Source organism: Salvelinus namaycush, chromosome 4 (genome assembly GCF_016432855.1).
Source record: "Salvelinus namaycush isolate Seneca chromosome 4, SaNama_1.0, whole genome shotgun sequence".
NCBI lineage: Eukaryota > Metazoa > Chordata > Actinopteri > Salmoniformes > Salmonidae > Salvelinus > Salvelinus namaycush.
The window spans coordinates 76,106,425-76,133,251 of NC_052310.1; the positions used below are offsets into that span (position 1 = coordinate 76,106,425).

Below are 26,827 nucleotides of genomic sequence, written 5' to 3' on the forward strand. Positions count from 1 at the left end.
TCCAGTAAGGGATGGGTTGCCAACTGGCGATTTGACACGGAAATACAATATAATTCATTAATTTGATAGTTCCCAAACCACTTGCACATCATATACACATATAATAAATAATTTTGTACAGAACATACAGTATATAAAAGCTGCTATACATAGAGTAGATGTAAAGCAGATTGGTAGGCTACATCCATTTTCTGACTTTAACATTAATAATATAAAGCCATTGACCCTGGAAGCAAACAATAATGTAATTGTAAACAAACAAACTGATCATTTTGATCTGATGGATGGTCAGTTCTTGCATCCATAGCTCTGTCTATCAATTTGACAGTGGTTACATTCCTCAAGCCCCATCTCTCAGCTGTTTACCAAAACAAGTGGTGGGGTGGCCGCTTTGTTTTTTTGAATCGCCGCTTGACCCTTAAATAACAATCTTCTTGAATTAGTGTCTTGAAATACGTGCTCTCAATCAAGAGTTTCTAATTGTGAATGTTGTTGACCACAGAACATGATCCTATTACAGTATGTTCAATATACCTGTCTACAAAGATACTGTGTACATAATAGTTGATGTTTGTTCATTTCAGTGTTCTGCCTAAAGTTCAACATTTTAATAATGCTACCTGACAGAAAGCCTTATGCGGAGTGTCATTCTTCATTCAAATACTCGTCAGCCTCTCCAGAAAGAGGCGACAGTACGATCGATGCTTGTGCTACGTTGCACTTCAGTATCTTGGCGCATCATGTGTCAGAGCACTGTGGTTACCTGGGTGACTTCCGAGCTCATGTCATCGTTTGGCTGGTAGCGTGAGTCCAAAGACATCTCCATACCTAGTCATACCTGTTGATTGGACCTCTCCACCCTGTTGGCGCTGGAGTGCTGATCGCGCTGGTGCTGCTGGTGGGGGCGGGTACGAGAAGAATTCTGCAGCTCCAGCACAGAGGGACTCAAGGGGATGCAAAATTCGCGGAAGCAGCGCTTGAAGTTCTCGTCCAGGAAGGCGTAGAGGACGGGATTCAGGCAGCTGTTGGTGTAGCCCAGAGCGATGCAGAAGTGCCAGGTGACGGACTGCAGCAGGGAGTTGGGGATGTTGATCAGCGCTTTGATGATGACGTAGATGTGGATGGGCGTCCAGCAGATGATGAAGACGGCCACCACCACCAGGACCATGCGGGTGATGCGCCGCAGGTTGCGGTCCTTCTCCTTGGAGCCGGACAACATGCGCACGCTCTTCAGGCGCAAGATCATTAGCCCGTAGCACACGGTGATGATGAGGACCGGGATGATGAAGGCAAAGATGAAGACGCAGATTTTCAGGAGATTCTCCCAGTACCAGGATGGGTGTGGGAAGATCAAAGTGCAGTCGATGATTCCTGAACATGTGGAGATTGAGTACAAGACACAGTTGAAGGAATGTAATACATGAGGAAACCAATAGCTTCACAGCAGTCTTTTTCACAGGTAAAGTTGAAGTCAGAAGTTTACATACACCTTAGGCAAATACATTTATACTCAGTTTTTCACAATTCCTGACATTTAATCCTAGTAAAAATGACCTGTCTTAGGTCAGTTAGGATCACCACTTTATTTTATGAATGTGAAATGTCAGAATAATAGTAAAGAGAATGATTTATTTCAGCTTTTATTTCTTTCATCACATTCCCAGTGGGTCAGAAGTTTACATAGCCTCAATTAGTATTTGGTAGCATTGCCTTTAAATTGTTTAACTTGGATCAACCGCTTTGGTTAGCCTTCCACAAGCTTCCCACATTAAGTTGGGTACATTTTGGCCCATTTCTCCTGACAGAGCTGGTGTAACTGAGTCAGGTTTGTAGGCATCCTTGCTCGCACACGCTTTTCCAGTTCTGCCCACACATTTTCTATTGGATTGAGGTCAGGGCTTTGTGATGGCCACTCCAATACCTTGACTTTGTTGTCCTTAAGCCATTTTGCCACAACTTTGGAAGTATGCTTGGGGTCATTGTCCATTTGGAAGACCCATTTGCGACCAAGCTTTAACTTCCTGACTGATGTCTTGAGATGTTGCTTTAATATATCCACATAATTTTCCACCTCATGATGCCATCTATTTTGTGAAGTGCACCAGTCCCTCCTGCAGCAAAGCACCCCCACAACCTGATGCTGCCACCCCCGTGCTTTACGGTTGGGATGGTGTTCTTCGGCTTGCAAGCCTCCCCCTTTTTCCTCCAAACATAACAATGTTCATTATGGCCAAACAGTTATATTTTTGTTTCATCAGAACAGAGAACATTTCTCCAAAAAGTACAATCATGTCCCCATGTGCAGTTGCAAACCGTAGTCTGTTTTTTTTATGGTGGTTTTGGAGCAGTTGCTTCTTCCTTGCCGAGCGTCCTTTCAGGTTATGTCGATTAAGGACTCGTTTTACTGTGGATATAGATACTTCTGTACACTTTTCCTCCAGCATCTTCACAAGGTTCTTTGCTGTTCTGGGATTGATTTGCACTTTTCGCACCAAAGTACGTTCATCTCCAAGAGACAGAACGCGTCGCCTTCCTGAGCGGTATGACGGCTGCATGGTCCCATGGTGTTTATACTTGCGTACTATTGTTTTTACAGATGAACGTGGTACCTTCAGGTGTTTTGAAATTGCTCCCAAGGATGAACCAGACTTGTGGAGATCTACAATTTTTTTCTGAGGTCTTGGCTGTTTTATTTAGATTTTCCCATGATGTCAAGCAAAGAGGCACTGAGTTTGAAGGTAGGCCTTGAAATACATCCACAGGTACACCTCCAATTGACTCAAATTATGTAAATTAGCCTATCAGAAGCTTCTAAAGCCATGACATCATTTTCTGGAATTTTCCAAGCTGTTTAAAGGCACAGTCAACTTAGTGTATGTTTATTTTACCTTTATTTATTTTACCTTTATTTAACTAGGCAAGTCAGTTAAGAACAAATTCTTATTTTCAATGACGGCCTAGGAACGGTAAACTTCTGACACACTGGAATTGTGATACTGGGAATAATCTGCCTGTAAACAATTGTTGGAAAAACTACTTGCGTCATGCACAAAGTAGATGTCTTAACCGACTTGCCAAAACTATAGTTTGTTAACAAGAAATTTGTGGAGTGGTTGAAAAACTAGTTTTAATGCCCTAAGTGTATGTAAACTTCCGACTTCAACTGTAGATAAAGCTACATAGGCCCCGAAGCATTGCTCATAATGTTAGCCATAATAGTCAGCTATTTGTTAAACAACCTTTTGCAGCCTGCTTCTATTCCCCAAGATGACTTCAGATAGAGTTCCTTCAAGAGACTGCAAATAACACCCATTCTCCTCTAACCAATAAAAAGAGCTAAGATGGTTTTTACAGGCATTTTGAAAACCTAATTCAGGCATCACAAATTTTTCTGACAAGTTTCCATCCCACTATTATACTGAAATGATGCATGGACTTTAAGACTATTATACATGGTAGAAGCTGCTAGTCTATGGTTATATTAGTCATCTTTAAAGTCTACATGGTGGAAGCTGCTAGTCTATGGTTATATTAGTCATCTTTAAAGTCTACATGGTGGAAGCTGCTAGTCTATGGTTATATTAGTCATCTTTAAAGTCTACATGGTGGAAGCTGCTAGTCTATGGTTATATGAGTCATCTTTAAAGTCTACATGGTGGAAGCTGCTAGTCTATGGTTATATGAGTCATCTTTAAAGTCTACATGGTGGAAGCTGCTAGTCTATGGTTATATTAGTCATCTTTAAAGTCTACATGGTGGAAGCTGCTAGTCTATGGTTATATGAGTCATCTTTAAAGTCTACATGGTGGAAGCTGCTAGTCTATGGTTATATTAGTCATCTTTAAAAGATGCACTATGTAGAAATCGCTCTGCAATTTCCTGGTTGCTAATTTCAGTTTATGTGACAAAACAAGCAAGTATAGTGTAGAGCCTCCATGCTCAACTGGCAGATTGCGGACCGGAACGGGGTCAATACGGACCGCAGGTTCCAAAAAACATTTTTTAATTAAAAAAAACAACATGTTTCAGACCCCTGGTATCATTTAAACACACATAACTCACATTTCTGTGAAGTTAGTTAGGTCGCCCCAAAAGTTACATATTGCAGCTTTAAAGCATTATATTGATGAATAGAGTAAGAAACCTACATTAAGGCCAATTAGGGATGAACACTTACAAAACATTATTTAATATAGCCTCTGATTTGCAGTTTTAAATCCACCATTATGTAAAAGTTAATGTCACACGTAAACCTAAATAAAGGAGCTGAAAGTGTTCTTATTACATGATAATAAAAAACGCTTCATAGCTAACATGGCACTTTCTCTCTATGACTCAGACCCAGACCATGTGTAGAACAGCAAAGTGTTCATTTGGCAAATTCCATTCACTTCACAGAAATAAAATGAAATGTAAAACATAAGTGTTACTCTCTTGCTACTGTAGTGTACTCACTGACATTATAGATAGGCTGCCTACAATTGAGGATCAAAGAAAAACAGCATGGGGAAACGTACTGTCATACTTGCCATTATCAGTTACAGTAGTTAAGGCGGTGAACATGACAGGCAGACCGATGGCAGAGGACAGGATCCAGTTGCACACGTTGACAATCTTTGCGTTACGGGGCGTGCGGAAGTCTAAGGCCTTGACAGGGTGGCACACTGCAATGTAACGGTCAATACTCATGGTGGTCAATGTGAAGATACTGGTGAACATGTTGTAGTAGTCGATTGATATCACTATCTTGCACAGAACGTCTCCAAACGGCCAAGTCCCCATCAGGAAGTTGACACTCTGGAAGGGCAGTGTACTGGTGGCTAGTGCATCAGCCAAGGCCAGGTTGAAGATGTAGATATTTGTGGCGGTTTTCATTTTAGTGTATCTGGAAAGATAACATACAGAAAGAAAAATGGAGAGACCAAATTAGGGGATGCTTATCAGAAGACAAATAATCTGGACAGCAGCTTGTCCATCTCAAAACCATAGGCTCAGCAATATCTTCGGTTCACCTTGCTGTTCATGGCAACGTCTTATCGCTGTGTCTCAGTTTCTCAGACAAATCATGCCACCAAGAACAGGTTTACAAAATATTGGATTTATAAGGAATTTATATTGCAAACAAACACACAGACAGATGGTGTATTGACATAGGCCTACATACACTACTGTTAATTAATTCTAATCCAATTTTTCTTTCTTACAGAGTTACCTACTGGGTAGCTCTCGAAAACCCTTCTAATTATCTGTGGGTTTTCAGAGGTTAGCTTCGCACACGGTTGACTGCGTGTCAACTACAATTCCTCCAACAGTGTGTTTTAACGTTTAGAAATGTCAATAATCATTGCTTGCGAAACGGTTGCTGATATACCTTTTATCTTTCATACAGTGCATTCGGAAAATACCCCTTCCCTTTTCCACATTTTGTTACGTGACAGCCTTAAAAATAGATCAAATACATTTTTCCCCTCATCAATCTACACACAATACCCTATAATGACAAAGCGAAAACAGGTTTTTTGAAACTATAGCAAATTGATAAAAAATAAAAATCAATACCTTATTTAGATAAATATTCAGACCCTTTGCTATGAGACTCGAAATTGAGCTCAGGTGCATCCTGTTTCCATTGATCATCCTTGAGATGTTTCTACAACTTGATTGGAGTCCACCTGTGGCAAAAACCAAGCCATGAGGTCAAAGGAATTGTCCGTAGAGCTCAGAGACAGGATTGTATCGAGGCAAAGATCTGGGGAAGGGTAGCAAAACATTTCTGCAGCATTGAAGGTCCTGAAGAACAAGTTTGCAAGAGGTTTGGAACCACCGAACTCTCTTCCTAGAGCTGGCTGCCTGGCCAAACTGAGCAATCGGGGGAGGGCCTTGGTCAGGGGGGTGACCAAGAACCCAATGGTCACTCTGACAGAGTTCCAGAGTTCTTCTGTGGAGATGGGAGAACCTTCCAGAAGGACAACCATCTCTGCAGCACTCCACTAAATCAGGCCTTCATGGTAGTGTGGCCAGACGGAAGACACTCCTCAGTAAAAGGCACACGACAGCCCGCCTGGAGTGCGCCAAAACGCACCTAAAGCCTCTTGAGAAACAAGATTCTTTGTCTGATGAAACCAATATTGAACTATTTGGCCTGAATGCCAAGTGTCAGGTCTGGCAGAAACCTGAACCATCCCTACAGTGAAGCATGGTGGTGGCAGCATCATGCTGTGGGGATGTTTTTCAGCAGCAGACGTGGGAGACTAGTCAGGATCTAGTCAGCGAAAGATGAACGGAGCAAAGTACAGAGAGATCCTTGATGATAACCTGCTCCAGAGCGCTCAGGACCTCAGACTGGGGAGAAGGTCACCTTCCAACAGCCAAGACAACTCAAGAGTGGCTTCGGGACAAATCTCTGAATGTCCTTGAGTGGCCCAGCCAGAGCCCCAACTTGAACCAGATCAAACATCTCTGGAGAGACCTGAAAATAGCTGTGCAGCAATACTCCCCATCCAACTTGACAAAGCTTGAGAGGATCTGCAGAGAAGAATCAGAGAAACTCCCCAAATACAGGTGTTCCAAGCTTGTAGAGTCATACTCAAGAAGACGTGAGGCTGTAATTGCTGCCAAAGGTGCTTCAACAAAGTACAGAGTAAAGGGTCTGAATACTTATGTAAATGTGATTTAATTTTTTTCTAAAAACCTGTTCTTGCTTTGTCCTTATGGGTTATTTTTGTGTAGATTAGGAAAAAAACTAATTTAACCCATTTTAGAATAAGGCTGTAGTGTAACAAAATGTGGAAAAAGTCAAGGGGTCTGAATACTTTCCAAATGCACTGTATCAGCGAGAAATAATCGTTCAAATAAAAAATACACTTACTGTAGCAGTTTTGCACAGATCCACAAGCAGTGTGTGCCTCCAGTTGACAAACTACACTTCCTCTCCAGTTAAGTTTACACACAGGTGTTGAGAACACGCTACGCTAGATAGCTAATTAGCACAGGTGGCTGCCTATGTCTTGCACCGGTCTTCCGTAAACAAGCGATGTAACATGGAGATATGGCCGTGTAGGAACACTAACCCAATTAAGGTGTGTAGTATATATTTTTTTTAAGTATTATTATTTTGTGCTGATATGAATGATACGTTCCTTCTAGTACCGCAAGCGATACGTTTTAACAGTCAGAACGATCCTAAAAAAACTCTCCCGGCCAGAAGATACTATCATCAATAGGCGCTAAAGTTAAAGTACGTTATTGTTAAACAAACAGACAGTCATTGTAATGGAAATTGAATTTTTACTTGAACAAATATTTGAACAGCCTAAATCCTCTCATGACAGGCACTGACACTAGTTAATCAAAATGATTAGCTCCAACAGCATAAAGACAGTGTTGAGTGGATCATGAATGTCATTTCCACCCATTAGATACTACATTGATCTCTTACATATCATATCAGAGCACTTATGATACAGTTGGGCTTATTATACCAATTATCCAGGGATACCATCAAGGCGGTGACCCGTTCCTGTAGGTTCATGCTCTACAACATTCGCAGAGTACGACCCTGCCTCACACAGGAAGCGGCGCAGGTCCTAATCCAGGCACTTGTCATCTCCCGTCTGGACTACTGCAACTCGCTGTTGGCTGGGCTCCCTGCCTGTGCCATTAAACCCCTACAACTCATCCAGAACGCCGCAGCCCGTCTGGTGTTCAACCTTCCCAAGTTCTCTCACGTCACCCCGCTCCTCCGCTCTCTCCACTGGCTTCCAGTTGAAGCTCGCATCCGCTACAAGACCATGGTGCTTGCCTACGGAGCTGTGAGGGGAACGGCACCTCCGTACCTTCAGGCTCTGATCAGGCCCTACACCCAAACAAGGGCACTGCGTTCATCCACCTCTGGCCTGCTCGCCTCCCTACCTCTGAGGAAGTACAGCTCCCGCTCAGCCCAGTCAAAACTGTTCGCTGCTCTGGCACCCCAATGGTGGAACAAACTCCCCCACGACGCCAGGTCAGCGGAGTCAATCACCACCTTCCGGAAACAACTGAAACACCACCTCTTTAAGGAATACCTAGGATAGGATAAAGTAATCCTTCTAACCCCCCCCTCCCCCTTAAAAGAGTTAGATGCACTATTGTAAAGTGGTTGTTCCACTGGATATCATAAGGTGAATGCACCAACTTGTAAGTCGCTCTGGATAAGAGCGTCTGCTAAATGACTTAAATGTAAATGTAATACCATAAGTAGTGTCATGACGTTGGCCTAGGGGTAGGTTTATGACAGTCATAAGTACCTCTTTCCCCCCTTTTCCCTCTCCCTACTATAACTGATGTGACATAAGAAAACCCCTTGGTTAACATAGAGATTCTGGGGACATCAGAAAGTGGGGGCGAATGAACTATATTCTGGTAATCCGACCAACTGAACATATGCGGTGGTACTTAAGGTATATTATGTCAGTTCGGTTGCCCTCTGACACATTCTCATCAATGATGGAATGACATAAACTCTACTGTGGAAAGTCTAAACCTCAGAGGTATCTGATTCACATGGAATTGTTGTTTAATTCAAATGTTTGAATATGAAATTATTTGTGAAGAGATTAAATTTAATTTTAGCTTCCAAATGAGAGATTTGTGTTCTCATAAGTTTGGGCTTCTGCTCAACCAGGGGCCCGCCCCTGTGAAGAGACATGGGTAATAGACTTTTCAGACACACCCCTCTCCCTCCACTATAACTATAACTTTCTGTTCCGGGTACGCTAGGATGACGATCCGGTGTCAGAATGGTTCAGATAATAACTACAGAACTAAGCCAACAGCAGCATGGACTTTGATTGTGAATGGTATGAACTTTGAACTCGTATTCACTACAGAAGTGATATCTCCTAGCCGTTGAGTTAGCAACAGTTGCTACAAACGCAGGTTAGGAAGGACAGTCCGAGTATCCCGTCTACTACACACAACGTTACTCCAACGTATCCAGTGACTACCAGAGACATTCTTCAAAGGACAGAGGACTCGGGTTGGCGACACGGTCCATCTACCACCAACCTACTGAAGCGCAGCTCAGAGTAAATATTTATTGCATTTTCCTTTTCAAATGGGCGGTAATTTAGAATGCATAAGATACTGTATTTACGATAACACAGCTTCGCCTATGTTCCAGTCTCCCGCTCTTTCACTAAAATCCCGGCCCCTTTTCTTTGTGTAACAAGCTGTCATATCTATTCCACCCGCTAGGGACGTTTTTCTGTATGACGGCACTTTGTAATCAAGTTATGATTTAATTGTGTATGTGTGTTTCTATGTGATTGGTTAGGTATTTAGTAAATAAATAATTAAACCCAATTTTGTATTGCTGATTCAACTTGTTAGCCAGGATTCTTGCAGATAACCAAGGACTTACAACTTTCAGATGAGACTAACGATTAATGACGATTAATGTGACTGCTATGGATGTAAAATATTACTAAATCTTTAAGAGTTTATTCGAAAGATAACAGCTCTATAAATATTATTTCGTGGTGTCCCTCTCTAGTTAATTATGTTTACATGATTAGTTCAATCAGGTAATATTAATTACGGAGAAATTATTTTATAGAATAGCATGTCATAGCAATTAATCTGGCATAGTCAAAGACATGACAGTAGTGTTGTCCATTGTGTTTAATTCAACGGAGCAGACTAGATTTTTTATCCGTATCTGTTGTCATCCCCGATCTTAATAATTTCAATCAAAATCATATGGAGTTTATTGTGCTCCGTTACACAAAGAACGTATTGTTGCAAAATTAAGTACTGTTCACTTTTGTTGTTTCTTAATTTTCATTATGAGGCATCATTTGTAGGTTTAATTTTGTTACTTTCTAGGTTCAGCATATTCCTGTACACAAATAAAACTAAAAGGAAACAATTTTCACTTGTATAACTATTCTGCAATAATTTCTTTGTAGTAGTACAGAGAGTAAAGGTGTGTTTACATTGTGGAGATGTAGAATGACTACAAGGAACTGTCGCTTATATGTGAATTAGAGTTTCGGAGCAGTCTGACCCTGTGCTGGATGCCTTTCTAATCCAAATCTCCCGGGCAATCTTGTGGACCGACCTGCCAACATTTCACGTTTGCGTGTGCTGCGGATTACCATTAATTACATATTATATAAAAGTTATGAATTGAGTTTTGGATGCGTGGGGGGGAAACTCAAGCGTGTCAGAGCTTGAACTGTCGTTCCTGCCTCTCCGCAATTTAAGGATAGTAAATAACGTATTGCTATTGAACTTCCCATAATGCCCAAAAAGAAAGAGTGGCATATCTTAAACAGATAGAAAGGGTTGTGTAATTGGCTATATAAATAATATTCTATAACGTTTGAGAATAGCAAATACAATCCAATTATGCTCATCCACATCATTCAGATTGGTTTTTCATGAGAAAATATTTAATTCATTTCCAATGCCACATTAGCAGTCTGGGATTGTCTCATTTCTTCTCGTTTCCAAAACTCTTTATTATCTTCTAATGTCAATGAGATATTCAGAACAGATAACAGCAAATCCTTTTTATTTTGGAAAAATCTCACTGATGACACTGTTTAGATAGATTACTAAACCGTACCGTGGCCCTGATTAAAAAGGGGGATATCTAGTCAGTTGTACAACTGAATACCTTCAACTGAAATGTGTCTTCTGCATTAAACCCAACCCCTCTGAATCGGAGAGGTGCGGTGGGCTGCCTTAATCGACATCCACGTCTTCGGCGCCTGGGGGTTATGCCTTGTTCAGGGGCAGAATGACAGATTTTTACCTTGTCAGCACGGGGATTCAATCCAGCAACCTTTCGGTTACTGGCCCAATGCTCTAACCACCAGGCTACCTGCCACCCCAAAAGGAAGTTAGGAAGGAAGATAGAGATCGTTTCACGAGCCAATGCTAACTAGCGTTAGCGCAATGACTGGAAGTCTGAAAGAACAGCGCACTGAATGGAACTCTACAGGAACAGCTAGCATGCTATAGTTCCCATAGACTTCTAGTCACTGCGCTAATGCTAGTTAGCAACTTCCTTCAAACTGCACGCAGAGACATAACAATTGGTATCCACGTGTTCATCTGACTCTGGGGAATTTGATAAAGGGCTTCATTGACAAAACCCCGAAGTATCCCTTTAAGATACAAGGCATTTTCTAGATAAATACAATCTCAAATTGGCCGCCTAGTGGTTAGAGAGGCTAGACAGCAACCGGAGGGTTGCTATTTTGAAATTCTGGGTCTGATGGGAAGAATCTGCCAGGAAGGGAATCCTGGATGCCATTGCCTGCTGTTGTGCCCTTGACCCTTGAAGGCACTTTACCTACCCCCCTCCCCCCTCAACTGCTCAACGGGCGCCAGGGTGACAGCCCCCTGCTCCAACCTCTATATGTATGTGTGTCATTTGGAGGGGTTGGGATAAAGAGGAAGTCAAATTTCAGTTGGACCTCGTGTACAATTGACAAATAAAAGTTAACTTGATCTCAAACTACTCCAAAATAAAAACAATAGCACAGTAACCAAAACAATGAAAAGACGAAGAATTCAATCAAAGGCACATTGTAAACAAATGCACTGCATTTTTCTTTTAAATGTAATTTACTCTTGAGCTGATATCCGCAGCGTTTACTCTGAATGCAATCTCTGAGAACATCTGAGGGAAGTTGCCTTGTCGATAGTGCATTGCACTTGGATTGAATCCTGGCAGAAGATTGAGATGGCTGGGGAATGCATGCCAAAATAAATTGAACTATTTTATTTTAAAAGATAATTCATTTTTTGTCTGCTATGTTTGCGCATGGAGTCGTGCATTATTCGTAAGCCATGGATGTACACAAGGAACCGGATGTCTTGAGCTTTAAGCATAACATTGTCCGTGTCTGATGGATGGGTCTGATGTCATCAGTGAAAAAGCCCAGGAAGGAGCCAAGGGCAGGGTGTTTTGTATTGCACATTCTGGAACACAACATGTCTGTCTATAACAACACCATAAAACACAGCAGGGGGGAATTGTTGATAAGGTGAAGCTTGAGTGTCTCAGACAAAACATTATGATTGCCTACCAGTTCCAGGGAGAGAAAGTGAAAATGTGGCTCCCAATGTACTCTCTTTGTAAGAGATATCTGGATCTGGGCAGAAGGGATATCTGGATCTGGGCAGAAGGGATATCTGGATCTGGGCAGAAGGGATATCTGAATCTGGGCAGAAGGGATATCTGGATCTGGGCAGAAGGGATATCTGGATCTGGACCTAGGGCTGTTGCGGTGACTGTATTACGGCCACACTGGCGGTAACGAGTCATGAAGGCAGTCAAATTCCATGTGACCGTCACGGTAATTAGGCTTCTCCAAGCTCTGATGCTGCTGATGGTCATTAGTAGCCTACCAAACTTGCTAACTGACTGGCACTCTATAATCACTCTGACATCAACGCAGTGTTCGAAAATCTAATCAAACACTTCATGAGTGCCCATGAGCTCATGTTGGGCAACATTTCTTTGCAATTGCACAAGAAAACAAAGTGATAGCCTCTGTTAAAAAGAGGAGGATCCCATCAGCTTTCTATAGGCTAGACCTACTATATTTATCAACTTTCCTAATATTAAGCACAATGCTTCTCTTTAAAAACAGGAGTATAGCCTACCTGGTTAACATGAAAATAAACCACCAGAAAAGTGTCCTCCATTTGCTATTTAAGTGCATAGATGACATGTATTTTTTCCCTGCTTCCCCTGTTTCGAGACAGGTGCATGATAATGGTCTACTCTAAAACAAAACAAATTTCACACCTACATGATTTAGTATATGTGAAGACAAGATTAAATCAAGAATAGTCTGATGGGTGACAATATTAGCCTATCACTTGTGAATTATATATTGTCACTTGTGAATGATGCCCAGCATAAGAAACTGCCTTTGTGACTTTTCTAATCATAGTTGCACACCTCATGTAGTCTAGCCCATAGGCCTATATGTTTTAACAATGTTTGCATAACTAATAAAGTGCCCAAATAACTTGTTAAAATGATGCACATTAATCCGCTTTACAAAGGGTTTAGAGCCTAACTGGCATACATAAGCAGCGCGAGTTTCAAGTTTGGGGAGATAATTTTCACCATAAAAATGCACCTTTATAATAAAAGCATTACATGCATTATCGCATTTGCTGTCACTTTTGATAATGGTATTTTTCAACTAATGGAACATTTGTGCTTAAAGCCTACTGCCATGTGTGCATTGCTGCGCTTATAATGTGAAGAAATAGAATATGAATATGTGGACAACTACAAATGTGGACAACTACATAGTATATGTATATGAATATGTGGAACCCTACAAATACCTAGGTGTCTGGTTACACTGTAAACTCTCCTTCCAGACTCACATTAAGCATCTCCAATCCAAAATTAAATCTAGAAACAGCTTCCTATTTCGCAACAAAGCCTCCTTCACTCATGCTGCCAAACATACCCTCGTAAAACGGACCATCCTACCGATCCTTGACTTCAGCGATGTCATTTAGAAAATAGCCTCCAACACTCTACTCAGAAAACTGGATGTAGTCTATCACAGTGCCATCCGTTTTGTCACCAAAGCCCCATATACTACCCACCACTGCACCTGTATGCTCTCGTTGGCTGGCCCTCACTACATATTCGTCACCAAACCCACTGACTCCAGGTCATCTATAAGTCTTTGCTAGGTAAAGCCCCGCCTTCTCAGCTTACTGGTTACCATAGCAACACCCACCCGTAGCACGCACTCCAGCAGGTATATTTCACTGGTCACCCCCAAAGCCAACACTTACTTTGGCCGCCTTTCCTTCCAGTTCTCTGCTGCCAATGACTGGAACGAATTGCAAAAATTACTGAAGCTGGAGTCTTATATCTCCCTCTCTAACTTTAAGCATCAGCTGTCAGAGCAGCTTACTGATCACTGTACACTGTAACGGTTGTCCTCCTCCTCTTCGGAAGAAGAGGAGGAGTAGGGATTGGACCAAAGCGCAGCGTTGTGATATGACATAATGAATTTATTAAAGTAATGACGAAACACGAAAATACTTCAACAAACTAAAAAAACAAATAAACGATGTAGACAGACCTGAACGAGAGAACTTACATAAACACGAAGAACGCATGAACAGGTACAGACTACACAAACGAACGAACAAACGAAACAGTCCCGTGTGGTGTACAGACACAAACACGGAAGACAACCACCCACAAACAAACAGTGTGAACAACCTACCTTAATATGGTTCTCAATCAGAGGAAACGTAAAACACCTGTCCCTGATTGAGAACCATATCAGGCTAAATGACAATGAACCTAAACATAGAAACACATAACATAGAATGCCCACCCCAACTCACGCCCTGACCAACTAAACACATACAAAAACAAGAGAAAACAGGTCAGGGACGTGACATACACAGCCAATCTGTAAATAGCACACCCGACTACCTCATCCACATATTGTTAATTACCCTCTTTTGCACCCCAGTATCTCTACTTGCACATCATCATCTGCACATCTATCACTCCAGTGTTAATGCTAAATTGCAATTATTTTGCCTCCATGGCCTGTTTATTGCCTACCTCCCTACTCTTCTACATTTGCACACACTGTACATAGATGTTTCTATTGTGTTATTGACTGTACGTTTGTTTATGTGTAACTGTTGTTTTTGTCGCACTGCTTTGCTTTATCTTGGCCAGGTCGCAGTTGTAAATGTGAACTTAAATAAATAAAAGAAAAATAAATAAACTATTAGGCTATCAACATTTTAAGCTATATGTTCTGATCTGTTGCATCAGCCACATTGCGTAAACAAGTTTGATGCAAGTGGTTGTATTAATTTGGGATCTATTGCATCAACTGCGGGATCGGGGCACCGCCAGTACAGAGCTTGCTCAGGAATGGCAGCAGGCAGGTGTGAGTGCATCTGCACAAACAGTGAGGCGAAGACTTTGAGGATGGCCTGATGTCAAGAAGGCAGCAAAGAAGCCACTTCTCTCCAGGAAAAACATCAGGGACAGACTGATATTCTGCAAAAGGTACAGGGATTGGACTGCTGAGGGCTGGGGTAAAGTCATTTTCTCTGATGAATCCCCTCTCCGATTGTTTGGGGCATCCGGAAAAAAGCTTGTCCAGAGAAGACAAGGTGAGCGCTACCATCAGTCCTGTGTCATGCCAACAGCAAAGCATCCTGAGACCATTCATGTGTGGGGTTGCTTCCCAGCCAAGGGAGTGGGCTCACTCACAATTTTGCCTAAGAACACAGCCACGAATAAAGAATGGTACCAACACATCCTCCGAGAGCAACTTCTCCCAACCATCCAGGAACAGTTTGGTGACGAACAATGCCTTTTCCAGCATGATGGAGCACCTTGCCATAAGGCAAAAGTGATAACTAAGTGGCTCTGGGAACAAAACATAGATATTTTGGGTCCATGGCCAGGAAACTCCCCAGACCTTAATCCCATTGAGAACTTAAGGTCAATCCTCAAAAGGCGGGTGAACAAACAAAACCCCACAAATTCTGACAAATTCCAAGCATTGATTATGCAAGAATGGGCTGCCATCAGTCAGGATGTGGCCCAGAAGTTAATTGACAGCATGCCTGGGCAGATTGCAGAGGTCTTGAAAAACAAGGGTCAACAATGCAAATATTGACTCTTTGCATCAACTTCATGTAATTGTCAATAAAAAATCTTTGACATATGAAATGCTTGTAATTATACTTCAGTATTCCATAGTAACATCTGACAAAAATATTTTAAGACAATGAAGTAGCAAACTTTGTGGAAATTAATATTTGTCATTCTCAAAACCTTTGGCCACGACTTTACTTGTACTATGGGGGATAGTAGATTGACATAGGCTAGTGCTTTTGCTGTTCGTTAGGCCACCGCATCTTGTTGGCTGATGAAAAGTAAATGTGGACAGTTCTTCCAATTACTTCAATATGCACCTCGGAATTGGATAAGGACGCGGGCAGTTGCGTCCCAGATGTGTCTGTCTTCACTTGTAGCCTGTGAGAAAGACCCAATCACGTGATGGAGAGCCATGTGAGTGAGAGGGGCTTAGGGGCGCGCAGCACTCAGGTAGAAGGGCACAACGCAGCAATCAGGGCCAAGGGCCCAACGGCCACTGGCCGCAAAAGGCATGGATTTTTGGGGGGTGCATTATGGCCACAAAGGGGATGCCGCAGTGAAAATCGAGGCATTATCAAGTGCTTGTCAAATTGTGAATGAGAGACTGATAAAGTGTGTACAGCCTGCGCAAAAAACAAAGCAGACCTCATGCCTTTCAAGCAACTTTTTTCAAATCATCATTAGAGTCGCATCATGCAGCCTTACAATGTATTAAAGATCAGCCCAATGTCTGCAGAACAACTAAAGTTACATTAATAACTCTAAATTAAGCATATAGGAGAAACTATTTCTTTGTTAACCGCTCAACACAGAATAGCCGCATGTGCGCACTCTCTCAAATCGTTTGGAGAAAATATTTATATTTTATTCAGCTATGTTCAATTGTATTCTTCATACTATAAAATAATGCCACGTAATTCTAAGGAAATCTTGTCTACTAAATGAACTAGTGTAGTCCACAGCCATTTGTCATAGCCACATCAGGACAACTCAGAGTATGCTATTCTGTTCTTCTGAAATAGACTACGATTTCTTCATATCATGCTTCTTTAGACCGGTCTAAAAGAAATAATGGATTTATTGTGAAGGTGTAGGCTATATTACATGGATTTATTATATTTTTTACAGTGTGGAAGCCAGGAAGCCAGCCAACAGTGTGGAAGCCAGGAGATGCTAAATGTGTTTATGTTGATTAACAGTCAATTACCTTGAGACCGACAGTTAGTTGTTGGACAATCACCAGCTGACAAAATTTAGTGACCGCCACAGCCCTATCTGGACCCATGTATGAATCTCCCAGAGTATACAAAAAGCCATGCCAACATGCTCTACGGTTTTCATTATTCTCATATGTGACCTTGGATTTCATTATTCTCATATGTGACCTTGGATACTAACAGAAGGGAAGTTCAGAAGTATGATCAGTAATCAGTAGTGGGCGACAGTGACAGCTATGGTTGGAGTTCACTTCTTCATATTAAATGCTCTACTACGCTCATCCTGTCTCTCACACAAGAAATTTCACAGGAAAAGAGAAAATGATTGACGGTTATAACACAGCAGAATGGAAATAGTCCCTGTGCACAATCCTGTTAAATGAGCTTTTAGTGCCTTTTTTCAATAAGAGATTTGTTCCTGGTTTTAGATGACAAGCCAATTACAAGTAGAGCGAATGTGCATCAGAAGTCTTTTTTTCTCTTAAGTTGGATGAATGGTCCTTCCTCATTAAGGAAATTGTCCCCATAATCAGGGATACACAGATGAATCATCTCACGATATTCTTTAGTCTGGCTCCAGATTCTTTGAGGTGGAGAGTTATTCTTATGTATCAAAGGCATGATGAACCCTCTGATGCAGCATGGAGAGAGGATGGCAGTTGCATGCCATCAAAAACAGGTTCTTTCCCACCTCTGGAAATGACTCTCTCTGCTGTGATTTGAGGTTAGTGATTATGGGTGAGTCAGGCCCTTAAAATTCAATAGCCATCAAACCTCTAACATCTGCTGGGGGACAAATCCATTTGATGCCACCACCACAACCTGTTCTCCCAGACTTTGGCCGTAGTGTATTGGAGGAGAAGTCTTCCGCCCAACATGTTTCATTTTTTTCATTTAGCAGACACTCTTATCCAGAGCAACCAGGGTTAAGTGCCTTGCTCAAGGGCACAACATATTTTTTATATACCGGTAGTCAACTCGGGGATTCAAACCAGCAACCTTTTAGTTACTGGCCCAACGCTCTTAACCGCTGGGCTACCTGCTGCCCAGCAGAAAAGTGTGTAGCAGGGAGCAATGGCACAGGACGCCTCCTGCAACAGCGCTGTCTGCCTCTAGTCAGTGGAAACTAGTTCGCTATGAAAGAGGGAGCACAGCCATCACAGCATCGATTAAGACAGACAGCAGCTTAACACTAAAACACTTCAGCTGCCTCATAGTAACTGCCTCTGCAATTACTGAGTGTGATGGTCCGCTCGACTGGCAAACATGATCCCACCAGTGGCAGTTACCTCCAATCAAATAGAGCAGATATCCCTGCGCAGCCAGCTGTCTTTTCTCATTATTCAGCAGATGATGTCTAGTGGAACGGATTTGCAAATACTTTTGGATATTCACTGCTGACACATGGCTGCAGGCATAAGCGACATAAGCTTATGTCGGGGTCCCAACTTACTGTTGATTGTTACAATAGTAGAATGCACAAGGTGCAATTTCAAAATGTGGTTGTGCATCAGCAGTTTTTCTCTTATGTCAGTCACTGACAGTCACTTAATTAGCATGTCAGCTAACAATTTTTAGATTGGTAAATGAGTCTAGCCAGCTATCTAAACGTGTAGTAATCATGGCCGAATACCAACCGGGCACGCAGGGCAGGTGCCCTGACCTCCCGGGGGCCCCTGTTGATTTTGATAGTTACTCTCACTCAGATATCATTAACATGGCATAAGTTGTGGCAAAATGTGTATAATAGCAGAAAGCTTGCTTTAAAACTGCTACATTTTCTCCACTCCCCATGGCAAAATGTCTTACATTTTATCTCCGCCGTCAAGAGGTGGGCCACCAAAATGTTTTGACTGAGGTGGGGGGGGGGTGTCCAGCAACCAAATCTTGCTTAGGGCCCCCAAAAGGCTAGGGCCGGCTCTGCACATGGCTTTTGAGCATGGCATGTTGTAAGGCCTAACGCACATGCATAGTGACAGTTGACATAGAGCAGACATAAACAAGCCTTTTCACAATAGCTCCGAACTCAGAGCCACACTAGTGCAATTTATGTTGTCCCCTAACCGGCTATCACCCGGTTACTCAACCCTGCACCTTAGAGACTGCTGCTCTATATACATAGACATGGAATCACTGGTTACTTTAATAATGGAACACTAGTCACTTGAATAATGTTTACATACTGCTTTACTCATCTCATATGTATATACTGTATTCTATTCTACTGTATTTTAGTCAATGCCACTCCAACATCGCTCATTCTTATATTTATATATTTCTCAATTTGATTATTTTACTTTTATATTTGTGTGTATTGTTGTGAATTGCTGGATAGTACTGCACTGTTGGAGCTAGGAACACAAGCATTTCACTACACCCACAATAACATCTGCTAAATATGTGTATGTGACCAATAAAATGTGATTTGATTTGAAAACATTTCGATTGTGTGGATATAGAGCAGTAACACACTATGGTATGGTGAGCCTGTTTACAAAACATTGGTTAGTTTTGATTATCTCTCAAAATGCAGTTTGATTTTAGGAAATGAATGGTAACCTAGTATAACCACAGAAACAGCGCAGCAGGGTAGCCTATAGCAATCAAGGCTTGTTGCTAAGGAACAACCGGAACATCACCTCTTACTTTTTGTGATTACCTCCTCCCTATATCAAATCATACAGCCATAGATAGAACAATGAGCCAGATGTTTCACCAGAGGAGAAATCTGAAGCATCCGGTTGGCATTTCCACTCAACACCAAATATGGAAGCCCAGTGGCTGGCAGTGGGAGAAGATGGATCGAGATGGATTTTGGCCAACATTCTACACATTTTCTCATCGATGAAACATTGGATCTCAATACAGTTTTCTGTTCCCAAAACTAAAATCTGTTACGAACAGACTGGAATAAGTTTAGTAGACTTTACCATTTGCCAAAGTTTCTAAAAATGGTGTTGTTTAGAAGGAGTGCAAGGGCGAATTGAGTGATTGCACACGAGTACTTCACAGAGTAGGCGTTCTCTAATGTAAATACATGCTAGAACGTGCCAATAAGATCTCGCTAGCTCGTGCTTGGCTCTGTCCACCTCCTTGCTTGTTTTGCCTACTATGATTCATTTGCTCTCATTGGAAACAGGCTGTGGTCTATCTTGGGTTAGTTCGAAAAATATTTGATACAACCTTCCATTACATTCAGGCCGAGACAGTGTTTCTCCTAAATTGTTTCAGGTCGGGTCCAAAGCCCCCCAAAATCAACATGGGCATCTAAACATTTGAATTTAAATCAATTTCCCTAATACCCATAGGACCCCACCTATATAATGGAAACAATGTGGTGAGTTCCTTTGGTACGTACCAGTTAAAGTTCTGATGAATATTCAAATGTAAAGTGGGCAATTTAGACTGACATCTTTCCTTTTCCAGTGTTTTAAAACTGGAAAGCTTTGTCGAAGGGACAATACATTATTCAGTTGGAAATGTCAAAGACATGTTCTCTCAAAAACCATCATCACAAAATCTACAGTTAATATAGGAGCCAAATAAAACAGTAATGAGTCCAATTAAAAACTGTTTTTTTCTGAAGTGTGACATTTTTTGCGGCATCTCCTGAATTGTAACCCTTTCAATGGCGGAGAGAACCAAGATAAGAACTCTTAATTTGATCACCCTGCTCAGCAGGGAACGCAAACTTGCATTGTGTTTGAGGTTTAAAAAGGCTTCTAAAATGTGTAACTTCCACTTTAAAATGTCAGACTGGATTTGCACTAAACCCTTACAAAAATTCCCATTAATAAAAATTCACACAATAATTCACATTTCCTGTTGCTGTGAGAAACTGGTCAAATTAAGATCCCACATCTGTACTATATAATGAGTGTAGACTGAATCAATGTGAGTGATGCATTCATTGACAAAGCTACTACTATCAATCATATTGTGAAGACACATTTACTGTTCAGGAGCAGTCCTATTCTTGTCCCCATCTTACCTTGAGGAAAGACTATCCCTATGGGAGGGAGGCAATGGTGGAAATACAATTGTTCACCACTGCTGACCTTCCAAGACCAATATTGTTCATCTCCCTTAATAAAGATAGAAGGTAATTGAGCATAAGAAGAGGGAGATTGCCCTGCATGCTTCATCCAGCCAACAGACATCAGGAGTTAATCATAAGGAGAGCCAACATATTGAGCCAAAAACAGTGTGACATAAGGAGAGCAAACATATTGAGCCCAACACAGTGTGACATAAGCTGCCTGTTGGCGATCCATAGGTGGCTGAGTTTGCGTGGACGTCAATTCTATACATGTTATTCACTTGAGTTTGAGAGGATGGAACTACTAGTATTAACCTGTATTTTCTGCCCATTTACCTGATGCTGTTTGGCATAGAGTACTGTGTGGAGCCTATTCAAACAAATTTCTATCCCCATACGACATCCAGCACATGGACGTCTTTGAAGTGGCTTTATGAAACCAACTAACATCATTGAATGAGGATATTAGATGTGTTATTACTGAAGAGTTGTTGAATGATCGATCAGGTAACACTTACAGAAAAATATTATGTATCGATTTGAAGTGGCTTTATGAAACCTACTAACATCCTGAAATGAGGAAATGAGATGTGTTATTACTGAAGGATTGTTGAATGATCGACCAGGTAACACTTACAGAAAAAAGTTATTTGCCGATTTGCTCAGAACCCTCCTTTAAAACTCCTTCAGGATCGGTGGGTCCCCTGCGGGATGGTTGAGCTAACCTAGACTAATGCGATTAGCATGAGGTTGTTAAACAAGAAGATTTCCCAGGACATAGACATATCTGATATTGGCAGAAAGCTTAAATTCTTGTTAATCTAACTGCACTGTACAATTTACAGTAGCTATTACAGTGAACGAATACCATGCAATTGTTTGAGGAGAGTGCACATTTTTTAACATGAAAAGTTATTAATAAACAAATTAGGCACCTTTGGGCAGTCTTGATACAAAAATTAACAAAAAGGCAACGGTTCATTAGATCAGTCTAAAACGTTGCACATACACTGCTGCTATGTAGTGGACAAAATCTAAATTGCACCTGGGCTGGAATAATACATATGGCCTTTCTCTTAAATTTCAAAGATGATGGTACAAAAAAAATACAAAAGAAGTGTAACGATCGTCGTCATATTCCTCCTCCTCGGATGAGGAGGAGCATGGATCAGACCAACACGCAGCGAGGTATGTGGACATAATGATTTATTAGACAAACGACGAAACACAAAATAACACTTTAGAAAAACAAAATAACAAAACGAACTAAACAGACCTAAACTTACGAACTTACATGAAACGAAGAACACACGAACAGGAACAGACAAACCGAAACAGTCCCGTGTGGTAACATGTACTGACACGGAAGACAACCACCCACCAACAAACAGTGTGAAAACACCTACCTTAATATGACTCTCAATTAGAGGAAATGAAAACCACCTGCCTCTAATTGAGAGCCATACCAGGCAACCCATTAACCCAACATAGACAACACATAACATAGACTACCCACCCAAACTCACGCCCTGACCAATAAACACATACCAAAACACAGAAAACAGGTCAGGAACGTGACAAGAAGTTGGTTTTTTCCTTTGTATTATCTTTTACCAGATCTAATGTGTTATATTCTCCTACATTCCTTTCACATTTCCACATACTTCAAAGTGTTCCTTTCAAACGGTACCAAGAAAATGGATATCCTTGCTTCAGGGCCTGAGCAACAAGCAGTTATACCCAAATCCTTCATTTTAGGCGAAAATTGAAAATCCTTAAAGGAATTGGACCTGACGTATTAGGCATACATTGAAGCAACCTGTTGATAAGAGGACTATTTAAATGATAACTCTTTATTAATCAAAATAATTTTGTTTGTGCATAGAGGGACATGTTAGCCTGAATTGATTTCCCTACCTCGTCATGTTTTGCACCCTTCAAAATGATGATAAAAAATAAGCACTAGCCTGACAACAATTAACCACCGTTTTTGTTCATCAAGGAACATATGGCCATGAAGGGTACAGGACCCTTTTGAATGCATTGTTTGTGACCTAAAAATGTAAGCGTTAACAGCAATTCAGGGAATGGATCACACCTGGTGTTTTATTGTACTGCAAGAGGCTGACTGGGGGAAAGGATGGTCTGGTAGCCTGACTAGCGGGAGGGATGGTCTGGTAGCCTGACTAGCGGGAGGGATGGCCTGGTAGCCTGACTAGCGGGAGGGATGGTCTGGTAGCCTGACTGTGGGGAGGGATGGTCTGGTAGCCTGACTGTGGGGAGGGATGGTCTGGTAGCCTGACTGTGGGGAGGGATGGTCTGGTAGCCTGACTGTGGGGAGGGATGGTCTGGTAGCCTGACTGTGGGGAGGGATGGTCTGGTAGCCTGACTGTGGGGAGGGATGGTCTGGTAGCCTGACTGTGGGGAGGGATGGTCTGGTAGCCTGACTGGGGGAAGGGATGGTCTGAGAGAAAGCCTTGGTGTCTCCATGACAACAAAAAGCACTCTGCACTATTTCCCCTGCGGTTTCCTGCAGTTTTTCCTGCCAACAAGAATGGATTTTCCACATGAGCGTGCAGATATCGTTCTGTGGGTGACACTGATTGTCATTTGTTTGTGCTTGTGAGAGTTTCTGGATGAAAGCACCGATCTGGTGGAAGATTGAGGGTGGGTTAGGTGTTGTTAATGGCATGAACATTGTCCACTGTGTAGCTGCTTTTAAACACATAAAGGTTCAAAAGGTATTTTAATAGCTCTAGTAAATGCAGTTGGTACACACTTAGGAAAGAATCCAAATTTGAGATAGGAATGACTAACTTGATTTTGTGTACATCATGGATTGACGTCAATGCAAGATTTTCACGAGTTATGCACAGCAATCTCAGGCTACTTGTCTTTAAAAAAAAGTTTAATCAATGCCAATTAGTTCACCACCCCGGTGTTCATTGGGGTAAATGGAGGACTTTGTGAGTGTATTCTGGATTCCTCAAGGGAGTTGACTCTCTTGAGGTTGTGCTTAAAGTAGCTTACATGCCTCTGAGTCATAGTGAAGTGTGGCAATGTGGCACATGTTCAGTAGGGAACACCGTAATGAAACTTGTGCTGTGATTAATGAATATCTGTGTTCTTATTGGACAAGCTCAGGCAGTAGTTTGTCTGGATAAAACTGAACTCTACTCAGGAGTCTTAGACTACTACAGTATGTCATCAGCAGAGATCAGTTGGTTGTCATCTCTTTTGATCAAAGACTAAATGAAGCAGGCGAATGCTGATGTCCTACTAAGGCCACCCCGGCTGAGGAAGACATTTCTGAGAAACAGCATTGATTTACTGCTGGCCTTGAGCATTGTGGCTGGTGACTGGAGATACTCAACTGATTCAAAGCTTTAGGCTCTTAACACCTTCGGTATAATATGAAGGACATTAGTGAAGCTGTTTAATTAAAAACATCTCGCAACAGCATGCTAAAAGATGCATGCGCTCCCTTCAATCAACACACCTGTGACTAAAAGATATGCCTGTATAGAAAATGGTGTGACGCATGCTGGGACCGGTAACAAAGTAACATGTGTAACCGATGTGAAATGGCTAGCTAGTTAGCGGTGGTGCGCGCTAATAGCGTTTCAATCGGTGATGTCACTCGCTCTGAGACCTTGAAGTAGTTGTTTCCCTTGTTCTGCAAGGGCCGCGGCTTTTGTAGCGCGATGGGTAACGATGCTTCGAGGGTGGCTGTTGTTGATGTGTGCCCAGGTAGGGGCGAGGAGAGGGACGGAAGCTATACTGTTACACATGTACACATGTCAATCAGAAAGCTATCAGCAGTCTCGTAGCCAATCCATCCTCTCAATGTCTCCATGCAGGCCAGACTGCTGCCCAGGGCATATCAAGGGCTAAACATACAATACATTTCTAATGAGCCTTTACCTAGTGAATCATTTTTCATTGAAAGGGTATAGGCCATACTAATATTAACATATAGCCAGGTTCAGTGTAATAATAGTGCAATTACACATTGTTATATTGTACCTGTTAAGCCTGTAATTACTGTATTTTGCTTTAATATTATTGCAAGATAACAGGCCTTGTCATTTTTCTGGACAATTTGACATGCATTTTGGGAGGGTGGGGAATATGCTCCTTAAAATATCTCTATATGTTCTCAAAGTAAAGTGTTTATAACAGTTAAATACCAATAATTACAAATAATGTTAAACTCCTATGTAGCCAATTGTTTCTACTATGCCACATCAATGGTTTCTATGGCAGCTAATGTTATGATGGTGACTATGAGGGTCTGGAAATCCGTTGCATTTTAGCGAATCAAAATTCCTTAATAACTGGAGTTGTAAGTTGTAATTGTCTGATTAACATGTGATTGCAATGCTTTTTCTTGCAGCATTTTATTCTGACTAGGCTACATGAAATTACACATGGTGCAATACTCTGCCTATTGACAAAAAAAATGCAATATGCTTTATTTTTATGATGGCCTTCAGCACATGTTGTAATGAATTCCCTAATGAATAACACAGGCTAAATATGTAGCAATTTGCTGGTCAATATCATGATTTACATGCGCCTCACTCCCGGTGCCATTCCTTCACATGCTCTGTTCAGATTAATTATTGAGCAGGGTGCCATATTCATCTATAAAACAACCTGTTTTTCAATTTACCACATAATATTCTACATTATTTAAAAGGCAACAAGTTACTCATGGTGTCCCCTTTTATGGCGGGTTACTGTCCATTGATGTTCCTACTACTTTGAAATTTACAAATACTAACCTAGGCTAGGATTTACCAAACATCTGGACAATTGTCAGGGCAGTGTAGACTATAAAACCTGGGATTAGTTTGTGATATCTTACCTGATAATGACATACATGACGAGCACGTTCCCCACCAGACCAAGCACACACACGATAGAGTAAAGAGTCGTGATTATAATCGCGATGATCACTGGTGTCGAGTCTTTGGCTAGGTTGTCTGTTCTCTCACATTTGGCCTCTATACTCACGTTATCGCTGAAGTTCCGACAAAAAACACTATTGTTCATCATGGCCAAATGTAAGAAATGGTACGGAATGTCCGATGTGTTGCCACGGCTTTCCATCGTCCACTGAATAATGATGCGTTGATTTGAAGTGTAGGCTATCACTGGCGCGGCTTGCTGTATCGCTTTTTGTTGCAGGTCCACTGAAGCTGTCTGTGCTGAGGCGCTCAGCACAAGAAATCTCGGAACGATTCTCTCACCTTCCAGGCTGCACGTGTGAGTTTGAAGGCGCTTTTGTGTCACACCAAGTTAAGTACCCGTAAACACGAGTGACGGAAGGAAGATGAACATGAATGAATATGACCAATTTCCCTTAATGCTTTTTCTCAATTTATCAAAAATATGACGTCACTCCATGAACCACCTGACCTGATTCACGGGCGTTAGAAAGTGGTAATATCTGTATATAATTATTTTAAATGATTTAAGTGCGCTACAGTAGACTGCATACATTTTTCAAACTCCAAACCCAGCCGCAGGTCAATCTGAAGCGCAGCTGTAGACCCTGGTGTAACAGTATAACTTTAGACCGTCCCCTCGCCCCGACACGGGCGCGAACCAGGGACCTTCTGCACACATCAGTAACGGTCACGAAGCATCGTTACCCATCGCTCCACAAAGGCCGCGGCCCTTGCAGAGCAAGGGGCAACACTACTTGTAGGTTTCAGAGCAAGTGACGTAACTGATTGAAACGCTAGTAGCGCGTACCCGCTAACTAGCTAGCCATTTCACATCCGTTACACTCACCCCCCTTTCAACCTCCTCCTTTTCCGCAGCAACCAGTGATCCGGGTCACGGCACCAATGTAACAGTATAACTTTAGACCGTCCCCTCGCCCCGACA

The 26,827-nt window shown here is 41.8% G+C and overlaps 1 protein-coding gene across 2 annotated transcripts; it reads right to left on the minus strand.

The window, feature by feature from the left end:
- Nucleotides 1–315: 315 nt before the first annotated feature.
- On the minus strand, nucleotides 316–26,044 carry LOC120045736 (delta-type opioid receptor-like). 2 transcript variants are annotated; one of them, XM_038990674.1, is made up of 3 exons: nucleotides 25,800–26,044; nucleotides 4,530–4,885; nucleotides 316–1,371 (listed from the first exon to the last, which is right to left on the minus strand). In XM_038990674.1, exons 1-3 carry the CDS (start codon nucleotides 26,042–26,044, stop codon nucleotides 833–835), a joined length of 1,140 nt encoding a protein of 379 aa, XP_038846602.1. In that variant the 3' UTR covers nucleotides 316–832. The 2 variants fall into 2 exon arrangements, with proteins under 2 accessions (XP_038846602.1, XP_038846601.1); XM_038990673.1 differs by having other exon boundaries at nucleotides 4,518–4,885.
- Nucleotides 26,045–26,827: the final 783 nt, after the last annotated feature.

Bases quoted from the DNA above. Each gene is read 5' to 3' on its own strand.
- LOC120045736 (XM_038990673.1), bottom strand. From the start codon at position 26,044: ATGGAAAGCCGTGGCAACACATCGGACATTCCGTACCATTTCTTACAT. The intron at 4,886-25,799 runs GTAAGATATCAC...TTATCTTTCCAG, and splicing joins GTCATGTATGTCATTATCAG to ATACACTAAAATGAAAACCG. The intron at 1,372-4,517 runs GTACGTTTCCCC...CCACATGTTCAG, and splicing joins TGATAATGGCAAGTATGACA to GAATCATCGACTGCACTTTG.